Source organism: Schistocerca piceifrons, chromosome X (assembly GCF_021461385.2).
Source record: "Schistocerca piceifrons isolate TAMUIC-IGC-003096 chromosome X, iqSchPice1.1, whole genome shotgun sequence".
NCBI classification, from domain to species: Eukaryota; Metazoa; Arthropoda; class Insecta; order Orthoptera; family Acrididae; genus Schistocerca; species Schistocerca piceifrons.
In genome coordinates, this window is record NC_060149.1 from 247,045,331 (window position 1) to 247,064,358 (window position 19,028).

A 19,028-nucleotide genomic window follows, 5' to 3' on the forward strand; every position below is an offset into this window, starting at 1 on the left:
AGAACAGTCCTCTATAGGCCAAATAAATTATCAGACACTAAATCATCTGTCAAAAGTTCTCAGTAGAGCCACATCAAGTACAAACAGTCGTCTATAGGCCAATTAAAATTACTCGATAGTTGACGCTTCACGTGTTGTGGCTAGCATCCTCCAGTCAGAACGCTCACTGTCATGCCCAAAGTGTTCACCAATGCCAAACTGCCACAACAAGTAGTTTACTTCCAACACCCTTTCCAGCTTTCTTTCCTGATGTGTTTGGATCCTGAATCCTGGATCAGGTGCTTTTATTTCATATTTCATCACACATGATAACCACACCAAAAACAACACACGTTTCATACTCAGTGCTAACCAAATAGTCCTGTATCCTTCCACACAATATGCGATTCATTGTCACATATATAGTTATTATAATCACAGACATAAGCTCACATTTGATAAGCTTCACATGACATTTCATGAAGCCAAATTTTTGAAGGCTGTCAATTAATCATTGCAAATGGGACACTAGAGTCATAAATATAACAACCTTTCGATGTGTAGTGGCAAAGCATATAAACAAGCCATGTTAGCATATACACAATGTTCAAATCTCATCAAATATAGCAGATTGTTTTTATTTTTCTAAACCTAATCAAAAGACATTGATTACAATTTTTATTCAGTTAATTGGTTTAAATGTAATTTTTTTTATTTCTAATAATTTGCCACATTATTTTCATCATTGCATTGACTTTTTTATTTGCTCTTATTTTTCTTCCTATCATTCTTTTTTCATCTGGAATCTGCTTGTGTCATCTACAATCTACAACAAAGTGTCACCCATGACTGATAATCAGTTGGTAACACTTTGCTGTGGAAGATGGCTATGCAAACAAACATATTACGAAATTTTTGTGCCTTGAGTGTGCTTGTAGAGGTTAGGCTTAAACACCATGAACAAACCAAATAGGATTTTAGTTCTGCTACAGATTGTTTATTGGTGTTTTTTCAGATACATTGCACATCACAAGGTTTTGGTTAGTTTAGTACACGAGTTTAAATTTAAATTCACTGCTATAAAACCCATCGCCTGTCGCAGTTCAGCCTTTGCTCACTTAAAATCAGCTGTTGACAGAGCATCTCTCATTTATGTCATACCTCGCAGTGACCACTTTCAAAATTCCTCCATGTTAGACATTAACAGCATTTCTGCAGTGACCCGCCATGTTTGTGTGTCACCTATAACCGAGTGTAGCTGGCAGCGGATGTGGCAACATTGTAGCGGCAAGTGATGGACATCAACTATCAAGTAATTTTAATCAAAATGTAGTGATTAACTACTCACTAGAATGATGTCAGAGGAATAGACAATGTTGAAGAAAATGGGCATTACAGAACAGAATAAATTACTTTCAGTAAGGGTTATGCCATGAAAAACTGCAATGTGATTCATCTTAAATAGATGTCAACTGTACTGCTTGCTATTCAAGTGTACTGGCCACTTATTAAGGAAAGATAAATGTAATTCCATCACAGTAACTTGGAGAACAGATAGTATAGTGGATTCCGAAGTTCCAATAGAACCAGTAAATTCTTGGTTTATTATTTACATTTCAAGAAAAAAACTTTGCGGTTATGTTAGCCTACTATCTGAAGTAGACACCACAGATTTTGGTTCTGCACTTAATCAAACTGTTCTGCTCTACTTTTTCTTTGTCAGATATTATACCTACTTTTTTAATGTCTCATTTATTTTTAGCACTTATTACCAAATTAAAAGACAATGATCACAACAGAAGTCATTTGCATGGGAATAAATATAGGCAGAAATTCTTGTTTACATGTTGACAATGTTATGATTTTATGGTATCCACAAATCAAATCAGCTCCTACCTCTCGGCTAAAACAAGAAGCTTTGCAAATGTTGAGAATTATGATGTCAGAGCCAGCCATGTCCTTGTAATGATAACTGCATGAAGCCATGTCTAAAGGAAAATAACTCCAATAACACATTTTTTTCTCCATATTTACAATGAATCTTCTAGAACTACATCAGTTTGATTACTTTATGTAAGCAAATCACAAAAATAAAAAGAGATAGAGAGAAGAGAGAGAACAATCATTGTTTGAAACCAATAAAGTACATATTCCAACAAAGGACAGTTAGAATATGACAGACATCAAGTAGATGAATCAAAATTAATGGTAGACTGGGCAGAAAGACCAAAAGCAGAAAGGGAGTAGTGGGCAGAATGATGAAGTTGAGTAACTATAGACTACAGACATGTAGTGAGACCCTGGATGGTTTTCGCACAGTGGTGTTTGTTTAAAAACCAACAATAAAATCATAAGTTTTAAAAGTGTCAGAAGTACTTACAGTTCTGTTATCTGCTGGATTGTCTGATGAAGCTACGTGAGATCTCATACTAAAGCCTAATTCGTTATACATATGCACACCAATCCTCAGTCATTAAGCCTTTACTTGACTGTTTCAAATATGTGTGACTTGAGACAATCAAGCATGGAAGAAATACTTTTTGGAGAAACATTGTTTTTTTTTTTTTTTTTTTTTTTTTTGAGAGAGAGAAGCAATAGGCATCAGTTTTTACAACAAGATTTCTTCAATTGGTATCCTCTCTCCTAAATATACTACCAGATGAAAATTTTATGTATGTCCCACTATTTTAAAACAAATGAAATACTTAGAAATAAGAGAACATATTCCAAAGACATTGACAAATATCAAAATATTTTACATTTTAATACGTGTACACAAAATAGCCACCAGTCACAAATATAACACCAACAGCAGCTTTCAACAAGTTTGAAGAAAATAACAGAAAACACAAAGAAATAGCTGATAAACAACAGCAGCCCCTAAAGAGTATTATGAAGGATTTCAACAAACACATAAATACAAGCAAGAAAGAATTAAAGGATACTACTTTGAACCATGTCACATGTGTTAACATCATTTCAGTTTACAATTTCTTTCATATGACACCAAAAAGATACACAAAACCCACCCAAGAACACCCATATACAAAGAATGTCCTGTGTAAAATGTCAATAGTAATGAGAAACAGAAATAAATGGAATATCAACTTACAGAAATCATAATAAATGTCTACAAGACCGTGCAATATGTCAATAATGACATTACACACTTTCTTCACCAAAATGTAACTGTTTCCCTTTCTGTTATTTTCATCCTCTTTGTAATTATTTTCAGCAGGTCTTGGATATTTTCATTAAAATTTAAGTTATTTCTTTTTTCTACACAAGAGTGGCAATTTTAAAAAAAGACAATTAAAAATTGGAACGAATCAGTGAATGTAAAAATGCTAACTTCTGGGTCTTCCTTGGCAATAAAAATCAGAAAACACATATTAAAATGTGAACTGATTCTCAGCTTACAAAATATTTATGCTTAAATGCCCTTTATGCAGCTAATGGTGCATCACAACTAGTATGGTACATTCTGATTACATGCAGAAAAGAATCACCCATGTCACTTCTGGATTTGAATTACATAAAAAGTGGATAAACTAAATTTGCATCATTGGACAAGGATTTTCATGTAACCAGTTGCTCAACACAAATCTGAGGCTTTCCCTAACAAACGTTGTTCCTACAGTCCACATGACTATTAGAGCCTTAAACATTCAGACTCAAGGTATGCAAACCATGTACAAGTAAAGCATTATAATAGTGTGTGTAATCATATACAAAATGTGGGAAAAATCTTTAAGAAATATGATACTTGGGCTTTACCGACATGACATCTCATGATGTACAGTATTGTTGGTAAAATGGTTATTCCTATTTAAGCTGTTAAGTGTTAGGATCATTGGGTTTTGTTCTATACACAGCATAATATATTGTTTCCAGTGGGACAATATTGAAGTATTTACTTTTATCAGGTTTCATGTCTGTATATATTTAGTATCACAGTAGTTTCTTGTGAAAATGGGATTCTAAATATGTTCCTGCATAACGTCCCCAATCATTAAACCATATCTCTTTTAATTGCTGCAATTGATACCAACATAACATTTTGTTAACTGTTGAGTGAAACAGGCAACAGTATTAACACATTCACCTCAGTTGATATCATTACACTACCATTGCATTTGTGTGGCCACTGTTGACTCTTACATGTCCTTCAACACATATTGCAAGCACATGGTTTTCTGGCACACAGACAGTAGTTCCAAATTTAGTTATAATTTAGATAATGACAATGATTTCTCTTCTAACTTTTCAGAGAAGGACCATCGGTCTAGTAATGAGAAATGTGAAACAAAATCTCTATATGTATTCTGAACGTATGTATACTGAATGCCTACACTGTCCACCATGAACTCACACATCAGAAAGAGAAAATGCTCTCAGGCTTACGCGTAAACATTGCAGATTTATTGATGCAATCAGTGTAACTCCTGTAACAAGAGGATGAAATGCGTTAGTGTTTACTCCTTTGCACACATAACGAAAGAAGTGGGCTGGTTTTCAACAAACATCCCACCAATCCAAAAAAAGAATACACTAACAGTATGTTATGCAGTGACCTACAACAAAGGAAAATGAAGTGAAAGTGCCTGATAATGCAACAAATTTTGTGTTGTATATTTAGCAGAATGCTTTGAAATCTACCACACCAAAAAAAACCTACTTATACGATACATCTTGTGGTTCTAAAACACACTTAAAAAACTTCAATACAAAATACTTGACACACTAAGCGATCAAAAGTATCCAGACACCTGCCTGAAAATAACTTACAAGTTCGTGGTGCCCTCCATGGGTAATGCTGGAATTCAGTTTGGTGTTGGCCCACCCTTAGCCTTGATGACAGCTTCCACTCTGACAGGCATATGTTCAATCAGGTGCTGGAAGGTTTTTTGGGAAATGGCTGCCCCATTCTTCATGAGTGCTGCACTGAGGAGAGGTATCGATGTCGGTCAGTGGGGCCTGGCATGAAGTCAGCATTCCAAAACATGTCAAAGGTCTTCTGTAAGATTCAGGTCAGGACTCCGTGCAAGCCAGACCATTACAGGGATGTTATTGTTGTGTCACCACTCCACCACAGGCCACCATTATGAACAGGTGCTTGATCATGTTGAAAGATGCAATTGCCATCCCTGAATTGCTCTTCAACAGTCGGAAGCAAGAACTATGCTTGAAACATCAATGCAAGCCTGTGCTGTGATAGTGCCATGCAAAACAACAAGGGGTGCATGCCCCGTCCATGAAAAACACAACCACACCATAACACCACCACCTCCGAATTTCACTGTTGGCACTACACACACTGACAGATGACTTTCACCGGGAATTCACTATACCCACACTCTGCCATCGGATCGTCACACTGTGTACTGTGATTCGTTGCTTCACACAAGCTTTTTCCACTGTTCGATAGTCCAATGTTCACACTCCTTACACCAAACAAGGTGTCGTTTGGCATTTACCGGCGTGATGTGTGGCTTCTGAGCAGCCACTCGACCATGAAATCCAAGTTTCCTCACATCCTGCCTAACTGTTATAGTACTTGCAGTGGATCCTGATGCAGTTTGGAATTCCCGTGTGATGGTCTGGATAGAAGTCTGCCTATTACACATTACAATCCTCTTCAACTGTCGGCAGTCTCTGTCAGTCAACAGACGAGGTCGGCCTGTACACTTTTGTGTTTACATGTCCCTTTACATTTCCACTTCACTATCACATTGGAAACAGTGGACCTAGCAATATTCAGGAGTGTGGAATTCTCGTGTACAGACGTATGACACAAGTTACACCCAATCACATGACCACATTCGAAGTTCGTGAGTTCCGCAGAGTGCCCCATCGTGCTCTCTCATGATGTCTAATGACTACTGAGGTCACTGATATGGAGTACCTGGCAGTAGGCTGGCAGTAGGTGGCAGCACAATGCACCTAATATGAAAAATGTATGTTTTTGGGTGTGTCCGGATAATTTTGATCACATAGTATTCTTCATCTTTTATGATATGCTTGTCCTTTTGGTGACTGGGTGCTGATTTAAATCTGTGTCCTAAGGTACCTGTGGTGCATTTAAACCTGACACAAATGGATTAAGAATGACTGAGAAGTATTAACAGTTTCCTTATGAAATTTGTATTGTAATCCATTCTCTTTAAGTTGGCATCTGCATTGTTCCGAAAAAATGTGTAATCTGTTGAAGATAACATTTAATTTCAAGAACAGAGTAAACAAATATGACTGAATACAATTACCAATCATGATCAGACATATTAATTAAACTTAGAGTGAAATATGAAACTAGACTTCAAAGCGGAGGTATACCTGGAATGACATCATAATGAATGTGTCATGACAAATGAACTAGATAGGTACTCAAAACAGGACATCCTGCTTATCTCTAGTGGTTACAATAATTAATTAGGCCATGTGACTAATACACCAAAGACCAATTCAAACTCTAATGTCATTGATATCCTGCCTCCCTCACCCTCCCTCGCCCCCCCCCCCCTTACACAAACCCACCCACCCACCCATTACCATCATCAACATCACTGCTACTTCCAAACACTGCTGTGCCTGATTAGTTACAGGATTACAATAACATCTGGGTTCAAATTCTGTTCAGGCACAAATTTTCATTTGTGACAACATATTCATAAATTTTTAAATTGAGTATTTCTGAATGAATTTCACTGATATCATTTCATGTCATGGGATTTCGATGATTTCATTCCCACTTATTTCATTCACTTCAATTTACCGACTTCGAGTCACTCGAAACACCACAACTTTAAGACCTAATATAGACAAAAATGCAAAATTATTTTTTTTAACAACTTGATTTTCTTTCCAAATGAAAATTTAAATATTTATAAAGTTTTCATTTAAATATGGTAGGAGAAACAGAATATCCAGTATATGAACTATCATTGAAAATGTATTTTTGACTACACAGTCCTATCAAGAGGAGAAACAGAAGAGTGCAGTAGGTGATCTGTAATCTATAAATGTAAGCAGATCAAATATTTAGACCAGAAAAGCTTTGCCCCACAGCTCAACGTATTGGTGCACAATTTAGACACACAACACGTAAGTAAATCAGGGATCATAATTGATATGTAGCTGTAGGTATTTAAACTGTGAACCTACTGCCAAAATAATAAAATACTAGATAATGTAGGATTCTGTCAATTACTTCAAACGCTTAACACACTGTAACTGCTAATAAGAGTTTCATGCTATAAGAAGAGTAGAATGGAAATAAGTGCCAAATGAAGTAGTATCTACATGCGCTTCTCAATATTACAGACACCGCCGCCATGCCCTTATGGCAACTGGCTATGTGTGTTGCACAAAGGGACATGCCGATGTTGACACTCCTTTGTTCTGTTATGAGCAAATTGTTTCCAGTTCCTGTAAATCTCTGACATTAATAAAAGAAATATAGGATTAGCATTCAATCTGGGAAACAAGTTTCAGATAAAAGAACATGTTAAACAACAATAATAAGCATTTTTATTTACTTTGTTAAAAAAAATGGGTTCTCAAAAGGTAGTGATGCAGGAACAGTAAGAAAGTATGCTCTAACATTTTTCCTTGCATAAGATACAAGTTAACAGTTTATATAAAAGGAATTCCCCTTGCTTTAATCTCTGTAGGCACCATAGCTTATTATTTCAAATTCCTCAACTGACAAGACATTTCTTGGAGTGACCCATGCAGCAGATTTGAATGCACGTTTAGTGTGAAATAAGAAACATACCAATTCCACCGTGTACAGCATCTCCCTCTGCTTACTCAGCTCTTGCATGTAAAGCTGCACCGCATGAGGGGAAACAGACAAAACAAAGAGTGTTCACACATCAGCCTGCCAGTCAAATACAATCTATCCCAACAGGTAAGACACTTCTGACAAATATAAGCTAATTGATTATTTGCAAATAACAATAACTCTTCACATATACATTTTAAATACATAATAAAATATAAATAAATCATTTTCTAACAGTAACAAATCTCTTTTATGGGGTTAAATACACAAAGCATATTATAAGAGTATGAGAAAGACCCAGTTTGAGTCTGTATGGTATAGTGATGACTGTCAAACTGGATTGCAGGGTAAAAAGTGTGTGCTCGTAAACTGTTTTCCAATTGCATTCAGTTGAAAGCTGACATAGTCCCCTATTTCCACCACAGATACAGATTAATTCATAGATAGGTAGTGCACATGACAATGATCTTTATATGAGGTTGATGCTGCATTGACAGGAAGAGCCATTAGGCTTTTGAGACTAATGTCAGACTACATAATGAGCAAATACTTGTCACAAATCACGATCCTTTGCGAATAACAGAATAAGAAGAAACAAAGTGCAGTTCAGACAGAATGTCACTAAATATATCAGCAGAGAGAAAATTAAATTTCTTGAAAGTATCTGATGGCTTTACACGTCAGTGACTTCACTTATCCAAAAGTAAACAGAAGACTTAAAGAGACTTTTTGAGGATTAAAAGGCTACATTTGTCTGAGAGACTTTTTGAGGATTAAAAGGCTACATTTGTCTGAAATAATTAAATCAGATTATATAAGTAGTTACTGGTACACTGATTTAAGTGGTGTTCATATTGTGCCCTAAACAGATATAGTAACATTAAAACTTTCAATACATCATCATGTAATGGAATGTGCAGTACAGTTTGCTTTTTGATACTGACATAAAAATGAAAACATCAATAAATGCAGTTAAATATTGGTAACTCATTAGTTACTCAATCAGAAGTGATAATTCCATTAAATATTAAACTAATTCTGTTGCAGAATGCTAGCAAGCATTAACTGTACTAAAGATTCAGATGAAACCAACACAAGAAAGTTTTGGGCAAACCACCTGCAACACACTATTGCATATTTCATATGCATTCCAGTTTCTCAACCCTAACATTTCTAGATGAGTAAATGTTTAGTGAAAGTAATTAACATATTTAAATATGCAAGAGAGATATTAACACATCCCAAAATCATAATTTTAATTTCGTCAGAAGTGTCTCACTTTTTGGGACAGACAAGAAGTCTACAAAATTTTGTGCACATACATTCACACCAATCACACAGCTACATACAGGATAGGCTATATAAGCAATTTAAAATCGTCAATGCTAGGAACAAAAAATGAAATTAAATAAATGCATGAATTAAAAATGTGCAAAAGTAACATACTGCAAACACATTCAAAATGAAAGCAATGTCATGACATCACAAAACTGTACTGGAGAACAGAGGGTGAGAACCCCCATGTCAAGGAATTCATATAATTACATGTAGAGAGAGTTTCTACACCACACAGACTGACATTGTGCAGCACAATTCAAATTGTTTTTCTGCGAGTTTATTGTGCAGAAAATTGCGGTGGCACAGATATGATACAGCCTTTACTTTTAATGGACAGCAAGAACAATGAAACTCAGGTTATTGAGTATTATGTATATCTGCTACTTCTTGCAATATTTCAATGATGCTCCTAACTGAATCTTTATGGATTTCAATTATTTAAGGATTTGTCATAAATTATCAAAATTTCATTTTTCTTTGGGAACATACTGCAAAATAAAACCGCTAGTAGGAAACAGAGGTTTGGATGTCCAAAACCTGATATTTCCCCTGTAGACAATGGTTTCATTTATTACAAACAGGAGTGCAATAAAATAAATAATTACTCCCACAACTGGTTTACTTGATCACAGCATTATAAACACTCCCTTGCATTTGTGATAATCACTGTTAAGATTTAGTCCTGTCTATGGCTGTGCATAATGACATTTCTGTCAGTTTTTCAGACAATCTAGTGCTGCTAACTCTAAATTTTGAAACCAGTAATGTGATGTCACGTTCAAACTAATGGTGATGGATCAAACTGTTGCACTCAAAACATTTTGTAAGGTCAGACAAAAAGCTTCTATGAGTTTCACTGCTTTCAAGAAAGGGAAAATATGTTCTTTAGAGAGTTCATGCAAAGAATTTTCTTGCAGTCCCTCTATAATGAGAAACAAATATGATAATGCCTTACAATGTGGAACAATGACAGGCTTTGTTGTTTTATAACAGAGTAATTTAATTAATTTTCATTTTTATATTTCTGCATATTAGGGTAAATGATCATTTAAAATGTGGAATACATGACAGTACAATATACAGTGAACATATGAAAGCAAGTCACTCTGACATATGCGACTAATTGAAATTTTCCCTTTCATATGTCATACTTGAAATGACACATTCACTGTATAGTTTACAGAAGTTTTCCATGCTTTAGAAAAGCACTACAGTTTTGCAGAAAATATAATATACCCAAAGTTAACATGTCTTTCACAGGGAAATACATTTTGTCATCTCCAATAATCCATGCACAAATGCTAAGAAATTTTTGAGAGAATAAATATTGATAAACCTGAGTGCAACTCGTTTGACCCACCACAAAAAAATGAAATTACTTTAATGTACTGACACAATAACTAAAAGTACAAGCAAATACATAAAGGTACATTGTAAAGTCAAAACAGAAAAGATTTTAGCTAATTAAGAAAGCAAGCAAACAAGACAAATAACATGAAAGACTGTCCATTCAGAACAATAGACACAGTATTTACAAACAGGCACACCACACAAATGATTACCATATTATTACTTTTAAACATTTCTCAAAAATATGTGTGTGTGTGTGTGTGTGTGTGTGTGTGTGTGTGTGTGTGTTCTCACAAGAAATCAACTGCATTAATCATCATAAGTGCACAAACTAGCATAGCCCATTTCATGTTTAGCTATACTGTTGAGATCTAAGCAGAACATTGTTAAATATGATGAATGTCTATACAATCTCTTTCTGATATCTTCATAACCTATTTCCAAACTTCAATTTCCAAGATTAAAATAATTTTACACAAAAAAATTAATGGATTATAGGTACTAGTGTTCTCTCACTCTGTTATCACACTATCCTGTGTCCAGTAAACAAGTTGAGGGTGACATCATTGAGAAATAATATCAAATTGTGTTTGTATACTACAAGTGGTTTTTGTGGGAGGCAGTGAGTGACACTCAGCTGTGAATGCTTACTTGGAATAATATGACATGTTGGTCAACCTCTGACCCTTATGCAAGCTATTATTCAGCTTGGCATTGATTGACACATGTTTTGGATGTCCTTCTGAGGGATATTGTGCCAAATTCTGTCCAAATAGCATGTTAGATCATCAAAATCGTGAGCTGTTAGGAGGGCCCTGCCCATAATGCTCCAAATATTCTCAGTTGGGAAGATATCTGGAGACCTTGCTGGCCAAAGTAGGGTTTGGTAAGCACAAAGACAAGCAGTAGAAACTCTTCCTGTGTGTGGGCAGTCATTATCTTGCTCTATGTATGAGCTTGCCATGAAGGGCAACAAAACAGGGAGTAAAATATCGTTAATGTACCGCTGTACTGTAAGGGTGCAGTAGATGACAGCCAAAGCGGTCCTGCTATGAAAAGAAATCGCACTCAATCACTTCTGGTTGTCAGGGCATATGGCAGGCAACAGTCACATTGGTATCCCATAACTGTCTGGGGTGTCTCCAGGCATGCCTTTCACCTGTTATCTCATTGACTGGAGTAGAAATGTCCTCAGAGATAAGTCCCACTTTCCACTGAGTCCCGATGACAAGTAAAGATGTGTCTGGAAACACCCCGGACAGCAGTGGGATACCAACCTGACTGTGCCCACCACATAGACCATAGTGATGATCTTGAGTGCCGTTTCTTTTCACAGCAGGACCCATTTGGTAGTCATCTGCTGCACTCTTACAGCACAGCAATATGTTGACCATATTCTACACCCTAATTTGTTGCCCATCATGGCAAGCCATCCTGGGCTTACATTTCACCAAGATGATGTCCGTCCACACATTGCGAGAGTTTTTATTGCTTTTCTTCGTGCTTGCCACACCATACCTTAGCCAGCACGGTCACCAGATCTCTCCTTAAGTGCAAATGTTTGGAGCATTATGGGCAGGGCCTTCCGATCTGTGCACGATTCTGATGATCTGACGTGCCAACAGAACAGAATTTGGCACGATATCCCTCAAGAGACATCCAAACACTATCAATCAATGCCAGGTCAAATAACTGCTTGCGTATGGACCAGATGTCAACCAAAATGTTAGTGACTTTCTCAGTTTGTGAAGCTCTTTCTCTTGAATAAGTCATCCATTTTTTTCCGAAATTATAATCATTTGTTTGCTTGTACATGTACATCACATCAACTGATTTCTGTCCATTTGGGTAGTCCTTCACGGTGAGTCTTTACTTCCCTTAGAGTGTATAACGAAAGAGTAAAAGGTGATAACTCATAGCCCCACCCCCTTTTCCTTATCCTCGTAGAGCACAGCAGTGCACAAGGTTATTGCAAACTTGCTGCAAGTTTTTTTTGACATGGTAGAGGCGTTATGATGAAGCAGGTGCCTAGATGTCAAATTATCACTGTTCATTTTTATTATAGTCTCCAAGATTAGCTGCATTAGAAACTTAATGTGAAATGAGGGGAATTGTTCCAAAAGATACATGGGAAAATACTGATAGTGTCATTTGTTTTGCATCCAATGTAATTGCACACCAAAATAATTATGTCCCTCTCTACATCTATACTCCAGAAGCCACTAAATAGTGCATGATGGAGGGAGCTCCATACATATTCCATTTTCATGTTGAACAATGGAAAAAAATGACTATTTATGTGCCTCTATATATGTCCTTATCTCTTATCTTATTTTCATGATCCCTGCATGAGAAATATGATGGGAGCAGCAGAATAATCTCTCAGTCTCCCTTGAATACAGGTTCTTTAAATTTATCCAACAGTGTTCTGCAATCCAATTTACGTTCCCAGAGCACTTCTGTTACACTTTCTCATGGGCATATCTCTGAATTTGTTGGTTGTCTGTTGTCATACCTACCTGTTAAGAACTCAAAACTCTGGAAAAATACTCCAGAATTTGTCACACTGGTGACTCATATGCAATTTCCTTTACAGATGCAGTGACTTTCCCAGAACCCTTCTAATAAACCCAAGGCTTCCATTTGCTTTCCACAATACAAATCTTAAGAGATATTCACTTCTAATATTGCTTCTTAGTATTGCCCATAAATAATTGTACAATGTGATGAGCTCAAGGTGTTCACCACTAATCTTGTGCTGGAATACCTTTGTTATATGCATTATCTTCCATTTATTTACATTTGAAGAGACCTGCCACTCACTGCACTAATTAGAAACTTTGTGCAACTCTTTCAGCATTTCCTTACAATCATCCAGAAACAATACTTTCCTGTAGACAGCAGCATAGTCAGTGATAAATCTTAAAGTGTTGCTGACCCTATCCAATAAATCATTTACACATAATGAGAACATTATAGATGCTATTAAACCTCCTTGGGACACACATGATGTTACTTTCATTCTGTTGAACATTTGACATCCAGTATAACGTACTGTGTTGTATTATTCAAATATTCACCAAACCAATCACACATCTGAGAAGAGATTTCACGTGATCATTTCCTCTTTAGTATCTGATTACTTGGTATTATCCAGACTCTGCACTAAGATATTTTTCAGCTTTCTCTAAATGAAGCAGCCACAGTTTTTCTGCCATTTTAACAGCAGCAAGCTTAAGAACACACAACAGTGGCAATGATGTCTTCTCTGGTTCTGGTTTCCTACAACATGATTTACCCATGAGAGGAGCTATTAAGTAGAAAATTATACGGCAAACAAACAAATGACTGCTATTGTAACATGAAAGTGTCTGTAAACCAAAATCTTTTCTGTATATAAATACCATTAATTCTCATTAAATGCTTACATTGACAGTGGTTGCTTTGGTGCTCAGTCTAAAGAACTGATAATAATAATTGAGGGGACGTGACCAGTGACAAAAACTGGAACTCTGTTGATGAGTAAACATTTTCAGATGTTTAATGAAATGGTGGGATAATACTTAGAGAAACTATAGAACATTAACAGAGACGGCATTTCCACAGGTTACCATCCACTTAAAAAAGAATCCACAAGATTTTCATCACACTGTACAACAGGATAATGATAGTCATTGTCTGCTTCTTGAAACCAAAAATTAATTTCAAAGAATTTATTTAAAACTGAGGAAAAATCATACTGATGGGAAAGCAAATAACTCAAATAACATAAAGCAGTGAATAGTAAATGACAAGTAACTTGACATTCAGCAAATACTTCCCTTTTCCTTCTACAAATTTCTTCTGCTATGCAGGCAGATCAGAAATGCTGATATTTTCTAACAGTCATTTGCATTTTTGACATTTTCTTCAACTGATTATCACATTTGATATTGCAGATTGAGATATCACTACATGTGCCACAGCCATGCCACTTTACAATGATCACCAGAATATAAATGCAGATGTTGATAGAGAGCACAAGTCTTCCTTTCCTAATATTGCCATCATCTAGCCCCTGTTCTCATACATTGCTCTCATTATAATTCATCACCTATGGCAACACGGCGGTTTCTTATTTATATACACTTTTCAGTTGAGGTTTTCCTGAATCCAGAGAAAAATTTCTGTTCACTCTTATCTCAGAGGCTGCAGCTCTAATCATTTTAATATTTTCTGGTAACCCATTTCTGAAATGAGTAAAGTTTAACTGACTAGCAGTTAAAGTATAGTATAGTAATATACAAGCCCCATATCAAATTAAAACCTAATTCTCATCATATTTGGTACATTGGTACTACAATCATTCAGGCTTGTAGCTTATAATAGCAATCACTTAATTTCTGGTACCAACATAGTTTAAAACACATTATCACTGTCAAATTTGTGTATGTTGTTGCCATTTTGTAATTTTTTGGATGCGGTCACTGAGCACTGTGCGCAACACATTTTTCCACCTTCCACTTTTCACTTAAAAGCACCTTTCATCATACCTGTCTGGGTCACAAAGTCAAATGAGTTATACGACCAACGAACATTTAGTGCACTGTACATCTACAGCCTGCAGTGGGATAAATGTAAACGCAGTAAACATGAATAAAAACACTGCTACCCATTCAGTTTGTTATAAGAGATGTGGCTGATTGGCAATAATTGGATTAAGAAGGAACAGACAGATAAGAATTTCTCAATGAATAAAAGATGTAAAAATGACAACATTCATTCTGCAGAAACTGTATCTTTTTCGGAATAGGTTATAAATTGCCAATTAAGTATGTGAACCAAAAGCTGTACATTGTTTGGCTGAAATGTTTAGTGTGTATTAAAATGTTTGTAAAAAGTGGAATCCAGTAATCAAGAACAAATCATCATAACTAAAACCAATAATGTAACTCATGTACATAATAGAATGGCATGAATATAAAAGTTAGTAATTACTGAAGACAAAAATGCATTGTGAGTATTTTCTTTGTAATATGGATACTCACTACTAATATCTCAACATAGTATCAGTTGAGACAGAAATTAAGCCAGCTGCACAAGGAAAACTACACAGTTTTACACTGAACAGGCAACACAAGTGCTACCTGGACTGAAAACTGACAGTTATGTTGAATGAGGTAACCGAATGATTGAAATTATGTCTTCAGAAATAATTACATATGGGACAAAGACAGTGATGAAGATCAATATGTATTCAATGCTACAACAAATGCTGCACTACCTCACTTGATTTTTCTATTACAGAACTGACTGTCTTGTTGATTTTTTTCTGATATGTTTCATCCAAGTTTTATAAACTCATCATATGAACATTCTATTTCAGCATATGTTTTCTGTTATTCATACTACATAATGAGCACAATAGTAGTCAAATGATTCCAATATTTTGAGTTGTTACACAGTGCACATCCCTCTCTGTTTCACTGAAGAGCATACAAATTCTATAACATTTATTTCAAACTAATTTTTGTGTATATTGCAAATGATTATGCCTTTACTTCATTTTATTTTAATATTAATATATTAGCATCATAATTCACAATATTTTGACTGTCACACAAAGAGAAAAACTGAAATAAAAAATAGAACAGTTAAATTTAATATTAACTGCAAGAATGCTACTAGAAACTTTACCTGTAAAAGTTGACATACATGACAACCTTTAACACATACAACTAAATGTCATATAAGCCTGGATGGAGATGGTACTTACTTGCTCCTTAATCATCACAGCCTGTTGACGCTTGAGTTCTCGTTCCTGTAAAATAAATTGAGAGGGAGATAAATAGAAACCACACAGCTCTGCAGAACATTTCAAAATTACAGCATTGACTTACTGTTGTTAAATACTTCAAAAAATGATGATAAATGAAATACCATTGTAACAATATAAAACAACAATATTATCACTAAAGCTGTGGATGCATAACTGATATTTTCAATGTACACAGTTTCATTTGCATGGCCTGTAGTACTTGAAGAGCCATTGCATAGTAAAACATATGGTTTAAAATAGAATACAAATGGAGCACTGCTGGATGTTACCTGTCCGGCACCTTCCGTTCATGGCTACTGTTCACTAGTAGTGACTACCCAAGTACACTTATAAAATAGTTCCCTACTAGCCTTTCTCATCCCAGAGAAACTGATATTGCATCTACAAATTGGCAAGCCAAAGAATGAATTTTACTTGTTTTGCTATGAACAAAGTTAAAATGTGGTTGAGTGCCCTCTTGTTGCAATGTAGCAACAGATAAGTTCCAAGAAACAGAGTGAATTCTGACTCATATCTCTCCAAAGTTAGCAGTGCTGTTAAGGACACCCACAATTCATAGCAATTATGACACTCAGTTAAGTTCAGTAATAACTCACATGCCTGCCACAGCTCTAGTAAAACATAAATGAAAAGTGGAACATCGTGATTAGCTCAGTCTACCACCATATATGGGTGCAATGGGTTACAAAACCAGCAAAAGGTTGAGCACATTGGTACCAGACTATGTTTAGTGACAATTTCCATTTTAAAGCAGATTACAATCATGGTTATTTAAGAATCAGATAGTATTGTGCTGCCAAACCATTTGATGTGGAAACACCAGTGTGAGGCACTGCAGACTAGGACACTTCAAACTGTAACCACTCTCAACAACATTCGTTAGTTCAAGGGAGTCATACTGGCTAAATTGTACCCACCTAGTTTTAAACTTCAATAAGACAATTCCCATGACCACATGTTTCCTGGAATTGTATTTTTAGCTTCTTCTTAGCAGTGCAGATACTTAACCTTCACAAGCCTTTCCATTCATGAGACATATGAACAAACACTTCTGTATGAAAAATGGTACTCATCAACAAAATTATCAGCAGTTACTACAGAAAAACCAGTGACTCATACTAGCCTGTAAACATTCCATGAATACATTGCACATCAATCCCATCTAGTTCTATGATTTACAGAAACTCCAGCTCTAGATAATGATCTGTTTATGAAATATGTGGTATGCACATATATTAATGTAGAGAAGTTAAATAAACCAGTTGGTATTTCTTTCTTTCTTATGTACTTGCAGCATAAATAAAAATAGAATAGATGCTTTTGTGATGTAGTGCTACAGAAGAAGGTTTACGATTAGATGGCTAACTGAATAATGAGAGTAGTGTTGAAGACAAACTGCCTTCATCACAACAACAATCTTATGACAATGTCCGCATGTCATGCAGCCATGGAAAGTTGTTTTTGCATGAAATTATGAAAGTATTTACATCTCTTTGAAATATTTTACACGACTGAGACCTACCATTTCAGGTATACATAACAGATGTTTTGTCATACCAGCATTAAGAGTTCATTATTATCCCTATGGCTGAAACAAGAATCTAGATCTGCAAACAGACTTACATGGATATCCAACCCTTCATATTTCTCAAAATCTTTCTCGTTTAATCCCCAAAAGTTCATTTTCTGATAATTATGAATCTATCATCAAACACTTGGAATACCAGTAATAGTTTTATATAGAGACGTCAGATTTCCTGATATTTTTGAGCAAAATACATATACCAAAAATGACATCATTTGGAGGGATCTTTAATGTGGTACATCAATTAAACTGGATATTTTCATACATGAAAATCACTAAATACATCACATAGGCTTCACTAATATATAACATTTCAGCCATTCAGTGTGCTTTTATCAGATGGTTACAGCACAGGATTATTACATAATGCAAATATGTTTCTCGTGGTAAAACAGAACACAACATCTACATCTACATATACTCCTCAAGCCACCGAATGGTGTGTGGCGCAGGGCACTTTACGTGCCACTGTCATTACCTCCCTTTCCTGTTCCAGTTGCATATGGTTCGCAGGAAGGACGACTGCCGGAAAGCCTCCATGCGCGCTCAAATCTCTCAAATTATACATTCGTGATCTTCTCGGGAGGTATAAGTAGGGGGAAGCAATATATTCAATACTTCATCCAGAAACTCACCCTCTCGAAACCTAGACAGCAAGCTACACTGTGATGCAGAGCACCTTTCTTGCAGTGTCTGCCACTAGAGTTTGCTAAACATCTCCGTAACGCTATCACGCTTACCAAATAACCCTGTGATGAAATGCGCTGCTCTTCTTTGGATCTTTTCTATCTCTTCTGTCAACCCGACCTGGTACAGATCCCACACTGATGAGCAATACTCAAGTATAGGTTGAACAAGTGTTTTGTAAGCCACCTCCTTTGTTGATGGACTACATTTTCTAGGGACTCTCCCAATGAATCTCAGCCTGGCACCTGCCTTACCAACAATTAATTTTATATGATCATTCCACTTCAAATCATTCCGTATGCATACTCCCAGATATTTTACAGAAGTAACTGCTACCAGTTCCAAGAAACAGAGTGACTTCTGACTCATGTCTCTCCAAAGTTAGCAGTGCTGTTAAGGACACCCACAATTCATAGCAATTATGACAGTTAGTTAAGTTCAGTAATACCTCACTGAGAGAATGCTTATTTCAATATTTATTCAATATT

General features: G+C 35.8%; 1 protein-coding gene across 1 annotated transcript in view; it reads right to left on the reverse strand.

The window, feature by feature from the left end:
* LOC124723153 (bromodomain adjacent to zinc finger domain protein 2B-like) overlaps positions 1–19,028 on the reverse strand; it is a 302,554-nt gene that overhangs the window by 160,566 nt on the left and 122,960 nt on the right. The window contains exons 15-16 of the mRNA XM_047248344.1: positions 16,206–16,250; positions 7,754–7,807 (exon numbers count right to left, since the gene is read on the reverse strand). Of these exons, the coding sequence (XP_047104300.1) occupies positions 7,754–7,807; positions 16,206–16,250 (99 nt within the window). The remainder of the gene's footprint in view (positions 1–7,753; positions 7,808–16,205; positions 16,251–19,028) is intronic.